General features: G+C 42.7%; 1 protein-coding gene across 1 annotated transcript in view; it reads left to right on the forward strand.

Annotated features, from left to right (window-relative positions):
• Positions 1-19,779, forward strand: part of JHY (junctional cadherin complex regulator) — a 54,532-nt gene that overhangs the window by 18,639 nt on the left and 16,114 nt on the right. The window contains 1 exon segment of the mRNA XM_032359128.1: positions 12,756-12,869. Within this exon segment, the coding sequence (XP_032215019.1) occupies positions 12,756-12,869 (114 nt within the window).

Raw genomic sequence — 19,779 nt, forward strand, 5'->3', positions numbered from 1 at the left:
TTTCCAACATACATTTCCTTCCTCTTACTCCTCTTCTTTTAAAAAGGACAGAAATTAGTTTGACTTAACAGTGATAGGATATGTGTAACTGTTTTTATTGAGTTATAGTCAATAGCATTGAACAATATGTTCCTTTCGAGTCATTATTTACATATGACATATGTGCAGGTCTCTCTGTCCCTACAGATTATAGGTTTCCTTATGGACAAGAACTTGATTGATTTGTACCTATTTTCAATCTTCCTGGTAACTAGCCTAACATACTGTAAGGTCTCAGTAAATAGACGGGGAATGAAAAATGGACCTCTTATATCACCCCCAGACTTACTCTCTTTAGTACAAAGTTTATGTGAAAGGAAAATGGTATTTTCTAGAGCAGTGGTTTGAAAACCTGACTGGATATTAGATTCACCTGAGAAACTAATTTTAAAAAATGATTCTTGGCTTCACATCGACCAACGGACATCTTTGGATAAGACCCTGAGCGCCAGTATTTTTGTTTCAAAGATCTTCAAGTGATTCTAACGTGTAGCCAGGTTTGAGATGCGCTTTTCCAGACTAGAGCAGTGGATCTCATCCTTGGCTTCACGATGGAATCATCTGGAAAATTAAATGAATATGAATTCTTTGGCCTGCCGAAGCCCTGAATTTCTGATTTAATTAATCTGGGGTGCACTGTCAGCATGGGGATTTTTTTCAAAGCTCCCCAAGTGATTCTAATGCTTAGCCAAGGTTGAGAACCATTGCTTTACATCAGGCATTCTCAAACATTAGTTGAATCAGAATCAACTGGAGGGCTTGTTAAAATAGACTGCTGGACCTAACTTAGGGGCTTCTGATTCAGTAGGTACAGGGTGGGACCCAAGAATTTTAATTTCCTACATGGTTCTGGGTGATGCCACTTCTGCTGTTCTGATGCCACTGAGAACCACTGATCTCTTTTCCCCCTCAAACTGTAAGGCATTTATGAACCACCCAGAATCTTGTTAACATACAGATTTTAATCCAGTAGGTCTGGGGTGAGACTTAGGCATGTGGATTTCTAACAAGTGCCCAGGTGATGTCAAGGCTGCTGGTCCATGGACTGCACATAAAACACATACAGGGTTTTCCAGAAAACAGAAGTCATAGTTGTATAAGTCAGTAGCCATAGAGCACTGAGGTTTTCAAGGGATGGTAGGATTATTCTGCTGATTTGCGAGCAGGAGGTAGAATTGGAGGTGGCAGGTTTGGAGGATATGGTTTTAGATTAAGCAGCATCTATCTGGAAAGCTTTCATGTTTGAAAAGCTTTTTTCTCCTAACTTCTTTGAAAGAGATGAGCAATGTCTTACAACCAGAAATACTGAAAGGATAAATGACACCTGTCCCAAATGAATGACTAAATGTCTGTTACCATTATACAGTGAAGAAAAGCAGCTTTTTAATACATCATTTTGTCACAAGCATTTAGGCCCAGTTAAACTACACATGGCCTTAAGGTGTGTATTGTCTTTGGGAAGAACTGAAAGTACATCTAAGAAGCTTATGACATCCCCCAAAAATGTCAACAGTTGTTTTTTTGTTAAATAGAACTCAAAAAGCTGATTAAGTTCAGATGAAAAATAAAAACAGGGATAATAAAGAAAGCTCTGGACATTAAGAATCATGAGAACATCTAGCACTACCAGAGAGTGAATTTTAAATCCTCAATAATTAAATACTAGGATAATATTTGATGCATATATAGACAGAAAAATGGAACAACAGAGTAGAAACTGCAGAAACAGAACAAAACTATATATGAGAATATAGAAGATGATACTATGATTGGATAAGGCAGTATCTCAAATCATTGAGGAAATGGTGCATTGTTCAATAAAACAACTGGGTAGCCATCTGGGAGAAAATGAAGTCAGATCCATAACTCATATCATACAACAAGATAAATTCCAAATGACCAAATATTTAATTTAAAAAAATTAAACCACAAAAATACTAAGGGAAAAAAAAAGAAGCACATTCTCCCATAACCTCAAAATGGTTGAAAATCCAAAATCTACAAAAGATTGATAAATTTGACTACATAAATACAAAATACTTCTCTAGGAAAAAGCATGAGAGTCAAAATACAAAGAACAAAAATATTTCTAATTCGTATCACAGATGAAACTCTACTATTGCTAATATATAAAGAGCTTCTAGAAATCAAGACTAAAAAATTCCAATACAAAAATACAGAAAGACCAAAGGTCAATAGAAAATTTACTAGAAAAGTTAAGTCATATATCTATGAAATACATGAAAAGATACTCAACCTCAGCCATTAGAAGCGAAATATAAGTCAATACTACATTGGGATTTTATTTTTCACCTATAATTAAACCAACAAAATTCCAAATGTTTGATGAAGCGTAGGCAAAAAAGTACAACATCAGGGTGGTAAGATAAGAAATTGGTATAACCGGTGTGGAGGATAATTTGTTAATATCCCCTTAAAATACAAATATATATACTTCTTGAAAAAGTAAAACATAATGGAAGAGAACAGTCTTCAGAGCCAAGGTGGTTGGCACTGCCACCTGCTCTCTGACCTTGGGCAGGTTGCTTAGCCCCTATGTGCTTCAGTTTCCTCATTCTTTAAAAAAAAAAAAAAAAAATATATATATATATATATATATATATATATATATAAAACAGTACCTTCCTCACAGGATTGTTAAGAAGGTTAAATACGTAGGTTAATATATGTAGTGTGGTTAGATCAATGCCTGCCTTATAGCCAACACTATATAATTGTCAGCAAAGATTATTTTTACTTGACCCAATACATCACATTCCTAGGAATTTTTCCTAGTTATGTATGTGCAGTTTTGAAATAACTCCTGTACAAGATTATTCATTTCAGCCTTTTTTCAGAGAAAGACTGGAAACTACCCAGATATCTATCATGTGGGTAATACTGAAATTTTAGTACATCCATAAAATAAAGTACATTGTAGCTGTTAAAAAAATAATAATACTAATGAGGATGTTCTCCATGAACGGTTTCGGACAACTTACCAGAGTTTTTTATTATTAAGGGAAAAATCAAAGGTACAGAACAGTGCTCACAGTGTACAAAAGTGAGGAAGGATAAAGCTCTGTGTTTCATTAGGTATGCCTAAAAAGCTGGAAGAATATGCTGGTGATTGTGAAGGGTGGACAGGGATAAGAGCACAGCCTTCCATTTGATACCCTTTTATAGCTCTTATTTTTTTAGTGATTTTATTTATTTACTTGCAGGGGGGTGGGGGGGGAGACAATACAAGCAGGAGGAGTGGGAGAGGGAGAAGCTGTCCCGCCCCCGCCCCGCACTAGGGAGCCCGATGCAGGACTCCATCTCAGGACCCTGGACTCAGGACCTGAGCCAGTGGCAGACGCTTAACGACTGAGCCGCGCAGGTGCCCTATAGCTCTTATTTTTGAACGATGCCTATGGATTCACAAGGCACAACATTTTGTAGTAACTCTTGTAACTTCACGCCCACTGACCCCTCAGGGTCACCTAAATTGCCTTCTTTGCTTGTAAATAATGGCTCAGAGCAGAACCATCCGTTTCTAAATTAAACTGCCCCACAATTATTTTTGCCATTTTTCATCTGTACCATGTGCATTTTTCATCTGTTGATCGTACATTAGAACGCCCTGGGAAAATCACCTTGGAATCCAGGCGCTCTCTATCACAGGATGTGTGAAAGCAGGCCCGTTCCTACTGATATAAAACCCAAAACACACTAGAGGGCGCCTGAGTATCACCGTCAGCCAGTGACTTTGCTGCTGAACATTCAGGACCTTCTTTTTTTATTCATGAGTTGTTCAGGGTTTGTCTGAAACTCATTAGTTAGAATTTGAGTCCATTTCTGAGCTACCATTAAAAGACATCTATGTCTTGAAAAAGGAGCTACCTTTCTATCTTGATTCCAATGTGACTTTGAAGACCAAGGAAGGGTGCTTTAGACCTGTTATTCTTCTCTTGGAAATTACAGATACTTTATGAAAACAAATATAGAAAGGTAACTCGGTCCCCTATAGTCTTCCAGACAAAATGAAGCGCTATCAAGAATCCACTACCCAGGGCCGCCTGGGTGGCTCAGTGGGTGAAAGCCTCTGCCTTTGGCTCAGGTAATGATCCCAGGGTCCTGGGATTGAGCCCCACATGGGGCTCTCTGCTCGGCAGAAAGCCTTCTTCCTCCTCTCTCTCTGCCTGCCTCTCTGCCTACTTGTGATCTCTGTTTGTCAAATAAATAAATAAAATCTTCAAAAAAAAAAAAAAAGAAAGAAAGAAAGAAAGAAAAAAGAAACCACTACCCATTTTGGGGCTCCTGGGTGGCTCAGTCTTTAAGTGTCTGCCTTTGGCTTAGGTCATGAGCCCGGGGTGCTGGCATCAGGCTGGGCTCCTTGCTCAGAGGGAAGCCTGCTTGTATTCCCTCTCTTACCATCTCTCTCTGTCAAATAAATAAAATCTTGAAAAAAATATATAGTACGAAAGAAAGAAATCCACTACCCATTTTAAGATCGACATACATTCATGGCTCTTGCTGGGACAGTGGATCAGGCAGCCAACAGACCTTTATTAAGCACCAACTATGTGCTTGGGGTTCAGTGCTAGGTAGCTACCAGAGAACAAGACCTACAGAGCCTGAGCTTCAAGGAGCTTATGTTCCAGTCACGTGACAGAGGCAAGAAATGTGGAACAAAATAATTCCCAGTGCCAATAAATACCTCAAAGGATACTGAATAACTTGACTTAATAAAATGATGAAGGGGAATGTGACTGGAATGTTTTGGTAGGACTCTCTGAGGAGATGTCATTCAAGTTGAGATGTGAACATACAAAGAAGAGAAAACTGTGGAAGCTCTGGGGGACAGGTTTGGTCTATGGCCCCTGTGGCAGCAGCCCTCTCCCCTAGGGACAGCACAATGTTACAGGAGAAAAAAAAATAAAACCAAAACAAAACACTAATTCGAAAGTCACAATCACGGGTTATATCCTAGCTCTTCAGCGAACTACGTGGTAGCACTTCCTAGATATTTGAGCAAGAGACTCTTTAAGACTGATACTCCTTATCTAATATATGGGGTCAATTCCTGCCTTGAAGGCCTACTAGAAAAAATTATACAAAGCTCCTGACATGTGGCAGACGGTGTAGGGAAGCTACTGTCAACACTGGACATTCTCAAGCTATAGCTTTCTCTTTCTATGGGAAGGGAAAGGAACCACTCAGAGTAGGACCTTATGGATTTTTTTTTTCCTTTTTTTCAGGTCAGAGTGCCTCAAGTAAAAGGGATAGCACTTCAGGTAGAATTAAAAAATTGTACCTAAAAGGGTAGCGTTTCAATGCCCTAGTAGCCCAATCTATGGTAGGACTCTCAGAGAACTCAGAAAACACACGTTACACTTGTGGGTCAGAGTCAAACTCTCAGAGTGGTACACAAGGCTCTCCGCGCCCTAGCCCCTTCTCCTGCTTCAGCCATTTCCTTTGTCATCGCCACCCCCCCGCCCCACCTCCCTACCACCCCCAGCATCCTCTGGGAACTCACAGCTCCCAGAGCCCAGCGTCTCCCCTGCATTTCTGGTCATGCTGATGGGCCACTCTTCCTTGTCTTGTTTGTTTGGGAAAACCTTACCCTCCCTCTTGAGATGACTGAGCCACCCACTGCTCTCGTTTTCTGTAGTTTTAGATTTAGTAAAACTTTTGGTTGTCTATAAAATTAAGCTATACCTTTATTTCAATGATGATCATCTTTTTCTAATTTGTTTAGAAATGGAATTTTTTTGTTGTTGTTTAGAATTCTTCTGGTTTGGGTGGTATTTGTTTTTAAATATTTTATTTATTTATTTGACAGAGAGAGATCTCAAGTAGGCAGAGAGGCAGGCAGAGAGAGACCGGGGGAGGCAGGCTCCCTGCTGAGCAGAGAGCCCAATGGGGGGCTCAATCCCAGGACCCTGAAATCATGACCTGAGCCGAAGGTGGACGCTTAACCCACTGAGCCACCAAGGTATCCCTGGGTAGTATTTTTGAGTCTCACCTTTATCATACTCATAAAAATTATTCTTCTATAGAGTAAGTGCTCTGTATCTTCATTGATTGGGTTTTTTTTTTTCCTTTGCCCTGTGTGACCATGACAAGAGCACTTACTTAGGACAGCATAATTCAAATTGAACTTCATGGTTTTTTCCCAGCATAACGCATTTCCTCAGGCATCTGTCTGTGTGCGCTGATCAGCACTTGGTTTAGCTACGAATTGTGTGATCTATGGAGTGTCACTCCATTCAGTCAACATTACTAACGAGGGATCCATGAAAAGGAAACTTTCCTCGTAACTAAAGCCTGCCCTTTCAGAAACCAGAACCTTAACCTAAGCCATCATTTCCCAGGTCAGCTTTTACCCAACGTGCTGGAGGGCCTGACATGCTGGTTGGTGCTAGCTTAGCTGGGGCCATGGCACTTGGCTCTGTGGTAATGTCCCTGGCTGTGGCAATGGGAAGAAGGATGCTCTGCTTCTTCCCTGAATGCCCCAGACACCTAGGGGTCTGCAGTCGTTTTTGCTGCTGTCAGTGTATCTGCTGTTTAGCATCTCCTGCCCTCGTGGGAAGCAGACATATTGGGAGTCAGTACAAGGCAGCTTGGGTGGCTCAGTCGATTAAGGGTCCATCTCTTGATCTCAGCCTAGGCCATGATCTCAGGGTCCTGGGACTGAGCCCCGCATTGGGCTCCTTGCTCAGTGCCGAGTCGACTTGGGATTCTCCCTCTCTCTCTCCCTGAGCCCTTCCCCCTACTCAAGTGAGCTCTCTCTACAATAAATAAGTAAATCTTTAAAAGGCATTCCTTTTTAAAGAAAGAACGTAGAATATAGCTTTCTTTGATTTTTATTTATTTATTTATTTATTTGACAGACAGACAGAGATAACAAGTAGACAGAAAGGCAGGCAGAGGGGGAGGAGGTAAGCAGGCAGAGAGCCCGATGCGGGGCTTGATCCCAGGATCCTGGGATCATGACCTGAGCTGAAGGCAGAGGCCTAACCCACTGAGCCACCCAGGAGCCCCATGATCTTTTAAAAATAACTATTTCCCTAACCTTTTTCAGTTTTCCATGGCCCACTCCCCAGAGTCGTTCTCTTGCCTTTTGCTTTATTGAGCCATTCTAAATTACTTTACTTTATTTCCATGAAAATAACAACTCTCTATTCATACTCTGATTTCTCTAAAATATCTAACCTTTATATACATGTTATAATTTTAACTAAACAGACAATAGACATAAACAGGTTTGTGAACAATTGTAAAATCTTCTTGGTAAGCATACAACCCAACTGATGGACAGAAATCCCAAGACATCCTAGAGAGGAGTGGGGAGTCATGAGCCTCACCTGTGGGTATCAGTTGGGAGATCTTAAAGTAAGGACTGGAGAGGATTACTGAATCCAATGAGTTGAGGAGAAGACGAATACTTTTGTGTTGTACATATCTAGATTGTGAGGATGGGAGTGTGGGTATTTAGGCTAGAGAAACTGTCAGGTGCCTTACATGCAGGCCCTTGTATGTCATTGTAAAGCAGGGGCTCTCAGAATACGGTCCTGGAACCCAGTGGCATCATCCTTCCCTGGGAAATTGTTAGAAGGGCAAATTCTTGGGCCCCATCCCAGACCTCTTGAGTCAGAAACTCTGGGGTGAGGCCCAGCAATCTGCTTTAATAAGCCCTCCAAGTGATTCTCATGCATGCTCAAGTTTTAGAACCGCTGTGCTAAGGAGTTATGCCTTTCCTCTACATGCCGTGGAATCACTGAAAGATTTTAGTAATAGAGTAATTTGAATTCTGGGGCCATCCAGAGGCCATGCTTACATATCCCTAGTCGTGTCATGTAGAGTTCGGGTTACTTGGTTAATCAAACACAAGATATTCCTAAAAATCTCTTTCATATTCTTGAAAATAGTTCATTGCTTCATTCATTTACATGTATTTAGTAAGACCTTACTAGGTACCAGGCATTGTCTTAGGTACTTAGAATGTAATACTGAACAAAAACCAAAAATCCCAACCCTCATGGGGCTAACTTTCTAGTAGGAGATGGACAATAGACAAAAATAGATAAATCATGTATTTGTAGGTGATGGAAGTGCTAGGGAGAGAAAGAGAGCAGAGAAATAGGGAATTGGGGGTGGGGGGAAATTACAGTTTTAAGGAGGTCATGAAGGAGGTGAGAGCGTATCAAGCAAATATTTGAGGAAAGAATGTTCCTCAAAGAGGTAACAGCACATGAGAACGGTGACGGCCCAGTGGTCCTGGGCAGAGTGAGCAAGGGAAAGGGAAAGGTAAGGCCTGCTTTCCACATTATTTTGTTGACAGCTGGCTACCTGACTTTATTATAAACCATAAGTCTAGCCAGATAAACAAGTAGATTCTATGTATTCTGATGTAAATGGAGAATTCAGTGCTCCATATAGGTAGACCTTTCATTCAATGATACTTACGGAGCATGTATGTGCCAGGCTCATGTGACTAGCCCACCAAAACTGAGACTTACAGTCTGGAGGGGAAACAAACCTCATTACCAAGCCAACACTTGTTACAAAAAGGAAGTACAAAATGCCAAAGCCGTGAGCTCAGGTGCCTTTGTTGTAATCTCTGAGGAGTCAAGGAAGGCTTCCTGGATGAAATTCTATTTCAGCCCAGGCTGGAACAGCAGCAGTGAATGGGATTGGTCAGAATAAGTGAGGTGAAGAGGTGTTTCCCAGCAAAGATGGCCTGTGCACAAACCCTGGAAACAAGGGTGCCTATGACCCAACCACAGAGTTAAGAAAGTACAATGTGAAAAGAACAAGAAGTACAGAATGAAGGACATTAAACCTTTAAAGATTAAGGGCAAGGGGGAAGCACTGAAGGGACTGAAAGCAGTGGCTGGCATAATTAGTTTGGGGGTTTTAAAAGTGGCAGGACCTTATGTAGAAAATGAATGCAAAAAAGTAGTATCTCCAGCGGTTTCCATGTCATCACATTCTGATGGAGCGTATGTGTGTGAAATGCGTTGTGAAATGCGTTACGAAGGGTTCTGCACAAATGGAGAAAGTGACCAACAGCAGAGCCAAATGGTTATTCTCTAATAGTATTAACAACAGTGTTTTGTCTCTTAATGGCTGAATCATGAATATAAATCCCCAGATAATTCAAACAGCTGTACAAAATATCCGTGTTAGAGCCTGACAATGGCGGGCTCTTGGTGCCGCCATGCCTCCGCCTCTCCCAGCGGCCGTGTGTCAAGAGAGAGATGTTAGTCGGCTTGGACTGCCACAGAGCACAATGTCTCAGAAATAGAACAGAACTAATACAGCAGATCATTCGTTAGCCTAGTGAACCAATGCTCGCCGAATCCAGTGCTCAGGTCCCGAAGAGAGGGATTAAGTAACAGATGTGTTGGAGTGACAGTAAGCAAATAATACATTTAAGAAAAAAAATCAGACACTCTGGCCTATTTTAATTTGGCTATGTGCTAGTTGTTAATACCAGAGAATAACAAGGAAACAGATATGTTAACTGAGGGGCTCTGCACAACGTCCGTGATAATAAAAAATAAACAATAAACAATATCAAGGAATAAAAGAGCAAAACTTGCCGTGATTGCAGAACTTAAGGATAATATGCTTTCTAGACATGTTTCAGTGTGTGTCTGTGCAGAGACACTAATTCACATACAGCTCTCAGTGTAAAGCCTCAACTTTTTTGTGTGGTGCCCATTCTGTAAGAACCTGATGAGTTTCTTTGAGAGAGAAGTAGCCGCCCAATCTAGCTCAGCTGTACTCAATCTGAGTTGCTTTCCTTCCTACAAACCCTCACTTCAAAGCAAGGAACATAATGTACAATTTTTTAATGGCTCTAGACCCAGGCACTCAGGCTCTCTGCTCTGCGCCTTACCTCAGTGTAAACACCTAATCAGGATTGCCCGCGTTTCATCAATAGCAGCCAAATGCAATTCGAGAACCACAAGCCTTTGAAGTCCTCCCAGCAAAGGCCGGTTTTCTAGTCTGGGATAATGACATGCCATGATTGCTGTCTTTGTTGTATCTTTTCAGTAGAGAAGCAATTATAGGCCCCAATTTAACAGAATAGACATTACACAGCTTATGATGCTCAAAATGCAATTTCATTTGATCATTTTCTCGATTTGATTGGTATTAATAGAATGGTTCACAAAAAAAAAAAAAAAAATAGCTGGCAGAGGTTGTGTCCCATTCCACTTTCAAAGAGATAATGTAGAAGTATGCTTTACTTGCCCTGAGACTCTCACTGGGGTGATTCTGACACCGAGTTCTACCCAAACAGCCCGTGGATGGAAAATATCACACATCCTACACTCTCTGGGGAAAGAAAGCATAGGACATCGTATTTGTAATTTGGAAACTTTTTGCCAGAGCTATGTCTAAGGGATCGATCCCGGGCAGTCAAACAATCAGAATCACCAGTGGCAGACTGAATTAACTAAACCAAGTCCCCTTTACAAAAGCCAGAGAAATCAAGCATCCTAGCGGCGGGTCTATGATTCAACCCAATTTTTTCTCCCAAGCTCCAGATAACATTTTTGTCCAAGACATCACCTGTTTGAGGTTTGAAAAAGGATTATTTCCTCTCCCACTTAGGCAGCCTATTTAGATTCCACACACACACCCCGCCCAAACTCTCTTGGCCTTCATTTCTTGTCCAGGAAAGAGATGATTTTACTTGTAATTGAGTGGTGTTTCCTTTTAACATCATGGCAGTAAGGGATAGAGTCCTTTGCAATAACAGGAGCCAACGTTATGAAACCTAATACTTTTATAGTCCCCTCATGTTTCTTAAACCAGTACCAAGAGAGGGACTGAGAGAAGGCATCATGACACACAGTTCCTCACCTGCGGTGGCAGCATTTATATTCTTAAACTCTCTGCTGCATAGCAGGTTACACCGTTTCATGGTGTTGGGAAGTTTTCCTTTTGCAGAGTAGGTAATCTTTCAAAATCTATTGTGCGCTCCTATTTAATTTTTTTAAAGATTTTATTTATTTGTCAGAGAGAGAGCAGAAGCAGGGGGACAGGCAGGCAGAGGGAGAAGCAGGCTCCTTGACACAGGGCTCAATCCCAGGATCCTGGCATCATGACCTGAGCCAAAGCCAGATGCGTAACCAGCTGAGTCACCCAGGCCTCCGGAGTACTCCTATTTGAAATCAGGAAAATCCCATGATCCAATAGCACGTTTTGCCCTTGTATTTGCTATGATATTCAAGCATGAAGAAGTCTCAATTTTCATTTTTTCCCATTTTCAGATCAACCTTTAAGTATCTAAACTTCCATACTGTCTATTTGCCATATCTCTGCATTCGAGTGCAGCAACAATGACAGGTATTGTTTGTGGCCACAGAACCTGCATCGAGCAGTGAGGAATGAGGTTATCTTTACTGGCAGACACTGGCTTATTAATATTTAACAAATATCTCCCCCTCTCTCCTGATTGAATAGCAGTCTGCATAAACGCAAAGTAAAAGTAAGAAACAGCAGGAGAATCTGAACACAAACATGACGGATTCTGGGGGTGCCTGGGTGGCTCAGTTAGTTAAGCATCTGCCTTTGGCTCAGGTCATGATCCCGGGGTCCTCGGACCAAGCCCCACATCGGACTCCCTGCTCAGCAGGGAACATGCTACTCCCCCCAACCCCACTCGTGCCCTCATCCTTTCTCTCTCAAGTAAAGAAATAAAATCTTTTAAAAAATAATAAAGTATAAAACTATCTGGGACCACCCCAGACCTTCTGATTTAATTGGTCCGGGATGGGACCAGGGCACTGATATTTTGTCACTCTAACATCTAACTAAAGTTGAGAACCTCCGATCTACATCATTCAAATTCACTGACTGCCGACATTACAAATTCTGCAAGTCAAAGATGATATTTCAAAATTGCCAAATATGAGGCTCTCGAGTTATACTGCCCAGCTCCTCCACATAACTGATTCTGGGCAAGTTCCTTAATGTCTCTGTCCCTCAGTTTTCTCATCTGCAAAAAGAGGGGTAATAGTAATACATACGCGATAAGGTTTAATACAGTAGGACTGATAGAATATATTCGAAGTGCTTATGACAGTGACTAGCACACCATGGGCATTCCATGTATATTAAATATTGTTATTTTATTGTGCTCATCATCTTGAAGCATAGTGGTATTTCACTATTCATTATTTCTCTTATTACACTCAGCATTTGTTGCTACATCCAGCTCAGATAACTGTTCTAAAATCGGGTCCCCTGTGTACTGAACATTTTTTTTTAAGATTTTTTATTTATTTATTTAACGGAGATCACAAGTAGGCAGAGAGGCAGTCAGAGAGAGAGAGAGGGAGGAAGCAGGCTCCCTGCCGAACAGAGAGCCCTATGTGGGGCTCGATCCCAGGACCCTGAGATCACGACCCGAGCCAAAGGCAGAGGCTTTAACCCACCAAGCCACCCAGGCACCCCTGTCCTGAACATTTAAACTAAATAGTAGTTTGACCTCAAAGCACCAATTCTCACATCATGCCTATAAGAAAAAACATTATTTATTCCTGTTTTCCTTGGGAATAACCCAGGTCCCCAAGGACTAAGATATATCCTTGAACTGAAAATAAAATGCAACCCTGCAGGACCTCTTTCTAGAGTACACAGATGAGCCTCATGGCTCTGAGACTTAAAACGAATCCCATTAACACGCTTTATATGTTTTACCCTCTTAGATCTCCTACCCCATCAATGTAACTGACAAGACGTCCATTCAGAACGCCAAAGAGAGCGAAAATGCTGCCATCAATCCTGAAGACCAATGGCATCAAAGAGCCCAACAGCTAAAGGTTACTTGCTAGATTGAACTTTAAATGGGTTTCAAGGGTTACTGCTAAATATGAGTAAGTTTCATGACTCACTTCTTATCCCTTACAGGTTTATTCTTATGCATGAAAGTAGTGACCCACCCTTGTGAGGGTAAGACTGGTTTCTGCCCAGATAGGCCAGTGCTTGTTCAGCCTGCCAAGTCTACCCATTTTTCCAAAGGTTCTAAATTTCCTAGAAGAAAAATCATCACATCACCCTTTAAACATTCAGAGTTAAAACCCCAAACAGAAGCAAGGCATGGAGAAAATGTGGGTGGGGGGGGGAGGAGTCACAGCTGCAGAATACTGTCCAAACCTGCACTGCTTCCAACTCTGTTTCCTTAATGGCATCCCTAGCTGATGGGGAGCACAATCGCTGAAAATGGGTGAGAATCCCCAGAACTTCCCTGAACCCTCGTTTTTGTGGGATAGGAAAGCCTACTAACAAGCAATCTAGCATGAAAACATCCTTTTCTGGCCCTGGGTTTACTACTCTGACATCATAATGTGATTTTAGGGAAGATTTTTGCGAAATAGTCCCCACTGACCGTTTCTCTAGAAGAGAAAAAGCACTGGCAGATGATTTCTTCTGGAACCAGTATATGGAGTTCTGTGGAGGAGTCATTCTTACACCTGTATCCCCGCTGAAAAGAGGGGTGAGCCCTACAAAATCACCCAGCCTAGAAAGCCTGACACCATCAGTTCAAACTATGTACAGTGCTAAAGGTGTAAAAAAATTAAAGTTCATTCCAGTTTCAGAGAATTTTGAATTTTTTTTTTTTTACAGTTTATTTATTTACTTGACAGAGATCACAAGTAGGCAGAGAGGCAGGCAGAGAGAGAGAGGGAAGCAGGCTCCCCGCCGAGCAGAGAGCCTGACTCCAGGCTCAATCCCAGGACCCTGAGATCATGACCCGAGCCGAAGGCAGAGGCTCCAACCCACTGAGGCACCCAGGCGCCCCTGAATTTAGAAAAGAGGGCCTGCCTGGATCATCTTTTTTCCTTCTCAGTGGTTTCCAGGTCACTCTCAGAATTGCAAAAATAAGTAAATAAAAAATAAAAGAATAAAAAGTCATTCACCCAGAGCTTCCTGAAAGCTGATGCCAGGAGGACAGCCCCCAGAGGTGGAGAGGTACTCAAATGTCCGTGGCAGTGAGATGTAGATGAGGGTCAATGCCAGACCTCAGAGAGATCCTGGGGAGCTTGGCCAACAGGATGGAGAGGACAAGGGAAACACTTTAAGATTTTGTCCTGTGTTACAGAGAATGGCCTGGGTCAGAAGACACGGATTTCTGGACATTCGCCTTTTTTTTTTTTTTTTAAGACTTCATTAATTTATTTGACAAAGAGAGACACAGCAAGAGAAGGAAGCAGGGGGAGTGGAAGAGGAAGAAGCAGGCTTCCCACTGAGCACGGAGCCCAACTCAGGGCTCGATCCCAGAACCCTGGGATCACAACCGGAGCCAAAGGCAAACACTTAATGACGGAGCCACCCAGGTGCCCTCACTTGCCTTTAAGTTGATGCAGAACTTTGGGGAAATCTCAGCTCCCCCACACCTTAAGTTTCTCCCTTATTAAATGAAGAGTTGCCTGAAATGAACTACAAGATGCATCCCAGCGGCAAAATGCTATTATTCTAGGATATTTTTCTCCAGTTACTTAAATTATTATAGAAAACCCATTTGAAGATTGTAAGGTTCTCGCAACCTAGAGCTTCCATAATCATCACTACAGAAAATTATAGGATCTCAGCCAGTGATAACAATCACAGGGCTGGATTTGTTGCATGGCCTTTGACAGAGGCGGTCAAAAATTTTATATGGAAGAAAACTGGAAGAAGCCAAAAGAATGCTGTGTGTTCTCTGGGTGTACTAGAATTCATTTGTTCATAACCCACTTGCGAATGAGGACAAGGAGGAGCCAGACATCTAAAGGTCGTAGACCTAAAACAATCAATGCAGAGTGGTCCGTGCGATGCTTCCCTTCAGTAAGAACGGACTTAACTCCCTCCGCATACGCCAGCGAGGCAGGCACTCAGCTCCATTGCCTTTCTTTTTCCAGTTCAACTACCCAAATGCAGAGCCTTCTTTCTGGTCCCCATCCTTCAAGGGGATTGCCCAGTCTGTCCCTCTCCATCCCCAGCCCCTCTCTCCACGACCACTGTGCCCGCCCATGGGCTGGATCACTCCCTGGGGTTTATCACACGCGGCTGCTGTACCTGTGTTCCCTCTGCACCAGCTATACCAGCAGCTGCCTGAATGTTAAGATGGTTATGTTTCAGGACACCTGGGTGGCTCAGTGGGTTAGGGCCTCTGCCTTTGGCTCAGGTCATGATCCTAGGGTCCTGGGATCAAGCCCCACATCAGGCTCCCTGCTCAGTGGGGAGCCCGCTTCTCTCTCTGCCTTTGCCTGCCACTCTGCCTGCTTGCGCTCTCTCTCTCTGACAAATAAATAAATAAAATCTTTAAGATGGTTCTGTTTTCTTTATATCTCTTAGCACAGTGCTTTGCCCAAAGCGAACACTCAGTAAATATTTACTGGCTGGTTACAGAAACATTTAAAAATCATTTCATGAAAATGGGCCTCTCTGAAAATATTTTTTCTGGAAAGATAAGCTTTAGATGACTCTACATAACAATGAATAGTTCCCACTAATAAGAAATGTCTTTATATGAAACCAAAATAATTCCCACAACAAATATTTATTGAGTACCTACTATATTCCAGGCACTCAGGGTCAGGGGTCTGGCTCCAAAAGCACATGGTTTAAAAAAAAAAAAAAAAAAAAGAACTTAAAAAAAAAAATAAAGTAATAAAAGATCTTAAAAAAAAAAAATGGTCCTTACCCTCAAGGAGCCCAAAACTTTAGCTGGAAGACAGTTATGGGATCATTATAATGCAGTAATTGAACATGCAGTAGGAACTTTAAGAAGCACCAAATTCTGCCTTAAAAAGACAAGAAAAGCCTCCTGAGAAGAGATAGCATCTGAACGGACCCAAGAAGGATGAATCAAAATACGGCAAACAGGCAAGTGGCAGCAGAGGTCTGAGAGCCCGAGAGATGCGGTGTCTCCACAGCCTCACCCACAGGTCAGCATCCGGGGGAGTGGGTGTGAGGGAGCGCAGTGCTGTGACACTGGCTGGACAGGTAACTAGAGGCAGGGGCCGTGAACGGCTTTTACGTTGGCCAAAAGATTTCAGATTTTATCCTGCAAATGGCAGGAAGCCACTGGCCAATTTTAACCAGGTTAATGACGTGATCAGACTTAACATGGTAGAAAATTCATTCTAGCCAGGGTCTAGAGCATAGATTGGAAGGAAATGAGATTGCAGTGACAGCAAAACCAGTTTAGGGGCAGTTTGCTGCTGTTCCCGCAAGAGATCACAAGAGCACTCAGGGCGGGGCTGGGTCCGTCTCACACTCTGCACACCAATAGCTTGCTTTTCAGTACGGTGGACAGATACAAATCCACCAAGGGCATGAAACTTCCCTTGGGTCAGGGCTGCCCCCTCAGAGCCTGCCAGAAGCGGTCAAAGAGTGAGACTAACAAACTCAGCATTGTTTGGATACAAGGAAAATGGGGGAGAGAGAAAGAGAGTGGTTTCGGAGGGTCTGATTAGTGGTACTGACACCACTGAGGAAGAAAAGGAGGGCTTTCGTCCACGCTGGAATGGGGGAGGGCACGAGAACAGGGGTGCTGAGCCTGATGTGGAGTTTGGAGGTGGAACATGATCCGAGAATAGAACCCAGGAAAGACATCTGAGTTAGCAACATACATTTGATGGTAAGATTCCACTCCCTAGCGGACTGAAGCTGTAGGCATTGCTGAGATGCCCCCAGAATCACAGGAAGTGGGAGAAGAGAGAAGGGTCAAGAACAGGGCCTGGTATAGGATGGTTACATTTTAAGGGTCAGCAGAGGAAGAGAGAAGGTGAGAGACCATGAAGGGCTTGCCAGAGAGACAGAAGGCTGCCCAGGGTTCAGGAGTGTCATGGAACCCAAGACCTGAAAATCTCAAGAAAGAGACATCAGTGGGCAGGGTCAGACTCTGCAGGGCTTAAAAAGGTGCCATGAAAAGGGAATGAAACATGCAGCTCATACATGCCAGTCTCAAAGGATTCAGAAAAAAACTAAGTAGGAACAATGCACACGATATCACAGAAATGACGCATACGTATGTTTGAGCGTCCATCTGTCTAAGGATGGAGAGACATACAGAGAAAGATGAAATTGGCCCAAAGTTAACGCATCTCAGTAAGATGATCTGGGAGTTCTCCATGCTAGTCTTGCAGTTTTCCTGTAAGTCTGAAATAATGTTCTGTGCGAAAAAGTGAAAAGGTAAAGAAAGCGGTGCCCAGAGGATTTCGCCACGAAGAGTTTAGCGGCGGCCAGAGCAGAATAGCGTGGGGGTGGTGGTCGGTTTTTCAACTGATAGTTGATGGTCACCATCCTCTCTTTCTGTGTAAGCATCCTACTCGGACCTAAGGGCTTTACTTCAAACCAAGTCACCCCTCTTCACTTCACCCTTCCACATAGGTCTTGTCCTGAATCACTCTGTGCACCCCTGTGAACCTTCAGGGCTTTTCCAAATCCCAGCTTCATTGTGTGTCCAGAACTGGACCCAGTACTAACCTAAGGGTCTGACCTTTGCTGGCCGGCATGAGGGAATAGAGGATAGCAGATCCTTCTCTGGCCCAGAGCACGTGGTCAATAGAAAAAAAATACAAAGTTCTCTAATTAAATGAAGCTTCCCAAAAAAATGAAATAGGCGGTTTCCTTTCTTGCCACTCTAAAATAACTCTTGACTTTCTAGGCAAGGCAAAGGAATGATAGGGCGAAAGGTACGGATGATCTTTGACTCGTTAATATCAAAGTCCTCGTAATCACATCCTAAGTCAGCTTCCCACCCTTCCTATTATTACATACACCCTTCCTATTATTATTAGCTCTTATAGTCATAAGAGCTATTGTTTTGGTTTTGCCTCCAACGCCATCAAGAGAGCTATGCTTCTTTTTTTCGTCTGAACACAGAGTCCTCCCTGACTGACGCTGAAAATCAGAGCCAGTTAATACAGATTCTCTAAATGTTCTCAATATTATCAGACGAATTGATAACCCCCACCTTCAAAGTATTTGTGTTTTGTTGTTAATAAACACAACAGATGGGGAGCCCAGGCACAATCCTCAGGGCTGATCAGGGTAACAAAGAACAAGAATGGCTTTTGTTTTAAAGCAGATGAACCTTTGGCTAAGACAGAGCGTGCATCCTTCCCTCTGGTTTATGGCTTGGAAGCAGGAAAGCCATAAAAGAGAAACAGCCAGACACTGCCTTTCACAGGGTTGGGGGCAAACTGCCCTTGGATGGCACAGTATGAACGAACATTAATAACTAAGTACAGATCTTACTAAGAAGTTATCATCCCTGCATCAGGCATCAGGATTCCCCAATGCGAACGCTGTACCAATGGCCACTGCTGTGTTGTGTGCTGGGAAAACCCAGTGCCATTAAGCAGTTATTCTGAGTGCATGGAGTATGGACTGATTGTGAGTATTGGTAACAAAAGAACCCCATTGAGAGCGGGATGGAATAGAGGATTTCAGTGCTGGTGGAGATTAAGTAGCCTGAGAATGGCTTTGTATATTAACTTGAGGGAACTCGGGTCTTGCGACCTAAAAAGTGACACCTGATGTCTCAATTGTCGGGTAATAAATCTTCAGTAAACCACAGATCTCAAGTAGTCTGCTCAGAAGGTGACAGAAATCACATCAAGCCTGTAAATGTCTTCTTTTCTGAGGACTGAAATGCCATCTCTGGGCACTTACGTTTATGTGAATAGCGGATTTAACACTTGAGACAATTGAAGTTTCATAAAATGATGAGTCCTTGGCCTTGTTGACAAAGCACCCTGCGAAGAGAACTATTGTAATCTGAATTGTCAGCTGCAAAGGTATAACGTGATGAAAACCAAGTGGCAACCCAAGATTTCGGGTCCGGTAACCTAAGGAAAAAAATCCTGATAGCTTTTTTCTTTGTTGGTGGGAATGAGGACAGAGAACGGAGACATGTATAATCCGATGGCAGCAGAAAAAACTCCTGCTCACCTATTTTTCTAACAGTTAAAAGCTGACAAAATTTCATTTTAAGACTTTATTTAGTGATTTGAGAGCGAGCGTGCGCGCATGCGCGTTCACACAAGCGTGCATGAGTGGAGGGAGGGGCAGAAGTGGAGGAAAAGAGAATCGCAAGCAGTCTCCACGCGGATTGTCAAGCCCCACTGGATCACAGGACCCGGAGATCATGAACCCGAGCTGAAATCAAGAGTTAGATGCCCAAATGACTGAGCCACCTGCGGATTTTTTTTTTTTTTTTAATGACGTTATCAGGGGCACCTGGGTGGTCTGTTAAGCATCTGCCTTCGGCTCAGGTCATGATCTCTGGGACCTTGGATCGAGTCGCGCATTGAGCTCCCTGCTTGATGGGGAGTCCGCTTCGCCCTCTCTCTGCTCTTCTCCCCTGCTTGTGCTCTCTCTTTCTATCTCTCAAGTAAATAAATAAAACCTTTTAAAATAATACAATAAAATGACATTATCAGCATCAATAAATATTTATAGATTGTAGCACAGGTGGGTGTTTTTTCTTTTCTTTTTTGGCTTCTTATCTTCATGAACAGTGGTGATGGCCATGAAAATAGCCACTGTGTTCCATCAACACACCTGAAAAGACTGTACAGTAGCAGTTTTCTTCTGGGTCCACTATAAGGAAGGATGCTCTTGGCCTATTTGCAGAGCTTTCCTGCCCGCATTTCCCCCCAAGAGGCTCCATATACTGAATGGAAGAAGAACCCTTCTCTCAACTGAAACACAGAGAAGGAAGTTCTTCCTTTTTTGGAG

The sequence above is a fragment of the Mustela erminea genome, chromosome 9 (assembly GCF_009829155.1).
Source record: "Mustela erminea isolate mMusErm1 chromosome 9, mMusErm1.Pri, whole genome shotgun sequence".
In the NCBI taxonomy this organism is placed as follows: domain Eukaryota; kingdom Metazoa; phylum Chordata; class Mammalia; order Carnivora; family Mustelidae; genus Mustela; species Mustela erminea.